The 4625-nt window shown below is 62.1% G+C and overlaps 2 protein-coding genes across 2 annotated transcripts in view; both read right to left on the reverse strand.

Moving 5' to 3' along the window:
• Nucleotides 1-254, reverse strand: part of MGEA5 (meningioma expressed antigen 5 (hyaluronidase)) — a 34032-nt gene extending 33778 nt beyond the window's left edge. Inside the window, exon 1 of the mRNA XM_009323289.1 lies at nt 245-254. Within this exon, the coding sequence (XP_009321564.1) occupies nt 245-254 (10 nt within the window). The remainder of the gene's footprint in view (nt 1-244) is intronic.
• A 1203-nt stretch (nt 255-1457) lies between these two features.
• KCNIP2 (Kv channel interacting protein 2) overlaps nt 1458-4625 on the reverse strand; it is a 9903-nt gene continuing 6735 nt past the window's right edge. Inside the window, exons 2-8 of the mRNA XM_009323290.1 lie at nt 3950-4074; nt 3471-3540; nt 3300-3370; nt 2667-2774; nt 2181-2285; nt 1838-1900; nt 1458-1505 (exon numbers count right to left, since the gene is read on the reverse strand). Coding sequence (XP_009321565.1) covers nt 1458-1505; nt 1838-1900; nt 2181-2285; nt 2667-2774; nt 3300-3370; nt 3471-3540; nt 3950-4074 — 590 coding nt within the window. The remainder of the gene's footprint in view (nt 1506-1837; nt 1901-2180; nt 2286-2666; nt 2775-3299; nt 3371-3470; nt 3541-3949; nt 4075-4625) is intronic.

Raw genomic sequence — 4625 nt, forward strand, 5'->3', positions numbered from 1 at the left:
CAGAGCCGAGGCTGCCGGGGCTGGGTACATTCCCAATGCCTGTTGCATTGCACAGAGGGGCTTCTGGGGTTGGTAATGGGGTCATTAGCCCATGGGCATCACTTCCCCAGCTAGGACTCGGAGGGATATGTGAGCAGGACAGGCCTGCCTGCACACACCCAGCTCTGAGGAGCTGTTGTTGATAAAGATGGGGGGAGCCCCAGGATGCTGGTACCACCCCCGGGGTCCTCAGGCAGGCTCTCACCTCGGGGCATGGCCGCGCCAGGAGAAGGGGGCTGAGCCCACCCTGCCCCAAGGTGACCCTCCAGCCCACTAGCGGCACAGCAACAACTCCTGGCTGGCCCCAGCCTCAACTTTCTTCCTGAGGAGCTGCCAGCTCAGCTGTGCCCCCCAGCACAGGGCTATGCCTGTGGGGACACCTCCCTGCCCTATTGCTCGCTCCCCGGCCCCCCGGGCAGCGAGTGGGCTGGGACAGGCCAGGGCATGGGAGCAGGAGAAGGTCAGCAGCAAACATTGCCAGGAGCATGACTGTGAGGTCCAAGGGCCAGGGTGGCCAACAGCGCCCAGCACACCTCCCTCCTCCATGTGTCCCCATGCCCTGGCTGCTGTGTCCTCGGGGAGGGGTGGGAAGGGTGTCTCTCCATTGGAGCCTCAAAGTGGGTCCCCGAGGTCCCCTGTGTGCCAGCACCCCAAACTCAAGGGACAGGGGTTGAGGTTACAGCTCCCCCTCCCAGCCCAGCATCCTCCATCCTGGGGGACCCCTGCCACAAGAAGGCACTTTGGGGTCCCTTTAGTATCCCCTCTCCCCAAGTCAGGATGAGCTTCCTAGGTCTAACTAGGCCCTCCCCTGTGATCAGGGCTGCTCCCCACAGCTCATGCAGTGATGAACCCCGAGTGCCTGTGCGGCTGCCTTCTCCAGGCACGGCCCCTCTGCCCACCCACCGGTGCAGGGGCTGGGCAAGGAGGGTGGCCGGGCAGGGGAGGAAGCTGAGGTGCTGGCGCCCGTTGCAAGACTTTATTAGTTTCTAGACAGCATCACTGGAGGGTTTGGGCTGGAGCCAGTGCTGGGGGCTCCCAGGGCTGGGGAGGGTCAGGGGTGGAGGAGCTGTGGCTTGCACGGGGTCTGTGCACGGGGGAAGCCTCTATCGCAGCCCGAGGCTGCAGCTTCCCCGCTGGGAACGGGTGCAGGGAGGTCCATCCGGGCCAAACGCTTGCCCCATGCCAGCCGTGCCCACGCTCCGATGTCTGGGAGCACCTGCTTGGGATCCCCCGAGGAAAGCGGAGCCAGCCCAGGGGGAAGGGAAGATCCCGGCGCCGATCGCGTCTCCAGGAAGGGAGGCCCCTTCCCGTGGGGGTGTCTGTGCAGCCGGTGGAGGGGAGGCTCGAAGGAAAAGTCGAGAGAGAAGCAGGTTCTGGGCCCAGTGGCAGGAGAGCTCGGCTGGAGGCAGGTCCAGGAGCTAAATCACGTTGTCGAAGAGCTGCATGGACCGCATGATGTTCTCGTCCTGCGGGGAGGAGGTGGGAAGCGGGCAGGTTGGGCACGGCACAGCAATCTGGGCAGCTCCCCCCAAACCTGGCTTTACCCTCATGGCAGCTCTGACCGATGGGACAAGAGCCCCAGGGATTACAGGCAGTTTCCAAGCCCTACTGGGATGCATGGCTCTCCCCATCTGCACAGGGATGCCGGCATGGATACAGTTCTCAAAGCAGAGCCCCAGCCTTGCCCCTAGGAGCCCTGCCTTCACCCCCTCTCTGCCAGGAGGGCGATGGGGGAACAGAGGTCCCCAAGGGACAGGGAGGTGGCCCAGCCCGCAAGCAGAGCTGCTGGTGGCTTTACCTTCTGGCAGGACTCCAGGAACTCCTCGATTGTAACTACGCCGTCCTTGTTTCGGTCCATTTTCTGCAGACAAGCACAGCACAGGGGGTATGGCAGGGACAGCCCCAGCCCCAAGGAGAGCCCAGCACCCCCTGCCCAGGTCCCGCAGGGCCTGGACACAGTGCACTCCTGCCCCAGCCATCCCCAAGCACCCAGCAGGACCAGGATGGGCTTTTCTCTCCCTAGCTCCAGTACAGCCCTGCTTCATCCCCAGTGTGGCGTGTTTTCTCCTGCACCGTGCCAGGTTTTGGGTACCACCAGCTCTGTGCTGGAGCTCTGCTCCCCCAGGACGTGCTCAGCTCACCTGGAAGAAGTTCTCCACATGCTCCCGGGGCGCTTCCTCCCGCATGGCCGGGTAGGTGTATTTACCCATCATGTCATAGATGGACTTCATGATGTCCAGCATTTCCTGGAGGGAAGGGGGTTGCAGGGTCAACACGGGGCTCTGCCTCCGCCTGGTCCCCAACCCACACCCTTTTCGTGATGCTTCCGAAGGACCTGTGGCGTGCTCAGGTGTGTTCCTGCTGGCTCTGTGCATGGTGTGGGGCTGTGTGTGTGCCTGCATGTGTGATGGAGCCTCAAAGCAGCACACCCCTCATCCACCCTCCAACCCAGAGACACACCAGTGCCAGGGGGCCAGGAGGGACCTGTTTGCAAAGCTGCATTCAGTAAACATTGACCCCCTCAGCTCTCCTCCAGAGCTCAGCCAACGCCCCTGAGTCCTGCCCTCGTCCCTGCCAGGCGCAGACTTGCACTGGCCCCAGGGACCAGCCTGGACCCCCCATCCCACCTCTTTGGTGATGCAGCCATCTTTGTTCAGGTCATAGAGGTTGAAGGCCCAGTTCAGGCGATCGTCAATGGTGCCCCGCAGGATGACGGACAAGCCAGACACAAAGTCCTGCAAGGATGGACAAGGCAGGCAGACGGGAGTTACGGCCACAAAGGGTCTCAAAGACACAGAGGGCACAGCCTGCTTGTCCCTCCCGCAGAGCGGGAACTCAGCCCCAAAGCAGATGTGCCCCGGGGCCGGGCTGACAAGGGAAACATTGAGTACCAAAAAAAGCCTGGGGAAAACCGATTGCTTGTCCCCAAATATGTCCCACACTAGTCCCTTGGGTCACAGCACCCAAGAGGACAATGTGCATCAGGACCTGCTGTTCAGCCAAAGCCTGAACAAGACCCAGCCATGGCTCTGCCTGCCAGTCTGGGTACCTACAAGACACTAGCCAGAAAATAGAGAAAGCCCCCTTTTTTGTTGCTTTTCACGGTTTTTCCACTGCCTCTGGGAATTTAATAAACTCCATCAGCCCCTGCGAAGCTCTCCACTCATCTGCAACAGCAACACTGCTCAGCCCAGCCCGCGGTACCTGAAGGAACATGCCCTCCCTGCCCCGCTGTCATCCCCTCCTCGGCCACAGCTCACCTCGAAGCTGACGGAGCCATCATGGTCGGTGTCGAAGGCATTGAAGAGGAAGGTGGCATACGTGCTGGAGTCTGGGGGGAGGCAGACAGTGTGAGGGGGTGCTGTGTGACCCCCTGCCCTGCAGAGGCACCCATGCAGGGCATGGGGATGGGGACGGGAATGGGCACTCACCTCCCTGCGGGAAGAACTGTGAGTAGATCTGCTTGAAGTTTTCTTCATTGACGATGCCGCTCGGGCACTCCTGCCAGGGCAAGCCACAGCGTCACCTCCACATTGCGGAGAGGGGATGAGCACCCCCCTAAATCCCTGCAGCTTCCTTGCCTCGCCCCCGAGCCCTGTGCTGCCTGGTGGGGCGGCTGCTAAGGCCACTTGGAGCATCTCCCTGATTTTGTGGGCTGCACCCCTTGCTGGAGGGGCTCTGCATCCCAGGCTCCCAGGGAGGGGGCTCTCTGCACCCAACGGATGGAGTACAGGATCAGGCTCCCCACTGAGCTCCCTGGAGGTAGGATCAGGCTGTAGCCTGATATAAACTTCAACCCCAAGGTCCCGAAAGCCTTTGCAAACTCTGGGCACTGCCGTGTGCGAAGCATGCTCCGAGGTAGACATGGCAGCGGAGGGGGGGCTAGCAAAGCTGGTTGAGGGGTACTCACATTCTTGAAGCCTCGTTCCAGGACCTGAAGCTCTTTGCGGGTGAACTTGGTCTGCTCCTGGAGCTGCTCCAGCCCCTCGGGGCGGTGGCAGACGGTGGAGAGCTCAAACTCATCCTCAACGCTGTCTGCAAGGAACCCAGGGGAAGAGAGGGCGGCTGAGGCCAGCACTGTCCTGCCCTGCCCTGCTGTGTGGGGGAGCAGGAGAGGCACCTTGCGCAGCACACCCCGTCCTCTCACACCTGCCCAGGGTGACACATTTTTGGGGTGCCCTGCTCTGCCAGAGTTGGGTCTATGCCAGCAGGTGACACTCAGAGACACCCTGGGGGCAGACCAGCAGCTGACACTGGGCAACAGCCCCCCCAGCCTCCGGTACAGCCCAGGCTGGGCAGAAAGGGGGTGTGAACCCCGCCCCCCAGTGCTGAGACCCCCCCTGCCTGCCCTTCTCCTCCCCCCAGCACAGGCATCTGCCCTGTGGAACTGAGACCCCGAACATCCCGCAGGTCTATGCTGCACTGGGGCTCATGTCCAGCAGGAGAGCTGCCCCTCAAGGCCCCCAGACCCAAATGCTGCCCCGGCCTTGTCTAGACCCTGTCCTGCCTGCTGTGCCCCCCCTTCATTGATGACTTCTCTGCACCATCTGACAAGCTGCACAACCCCTGTCTGCAGCAGCCAGCAA

The sequence above is a fragment of the Pygoscelis adeliae genome, unplaced genomic scaffold (assembly GCF_000699105.1).
Source record: "Pygoscelis adeliae isolate BGI_AS28 unplaced genomic scaffold, ASM69910v1 Scaffold294, whole genome shotgun sequence".
Taxonomy (NCBI): Eukaryota; Metazoa; Chordata; class Aves; order Sphenisciformes; family Spheniscidae; genus Pygoscelis; species Pygoscelis adeliae.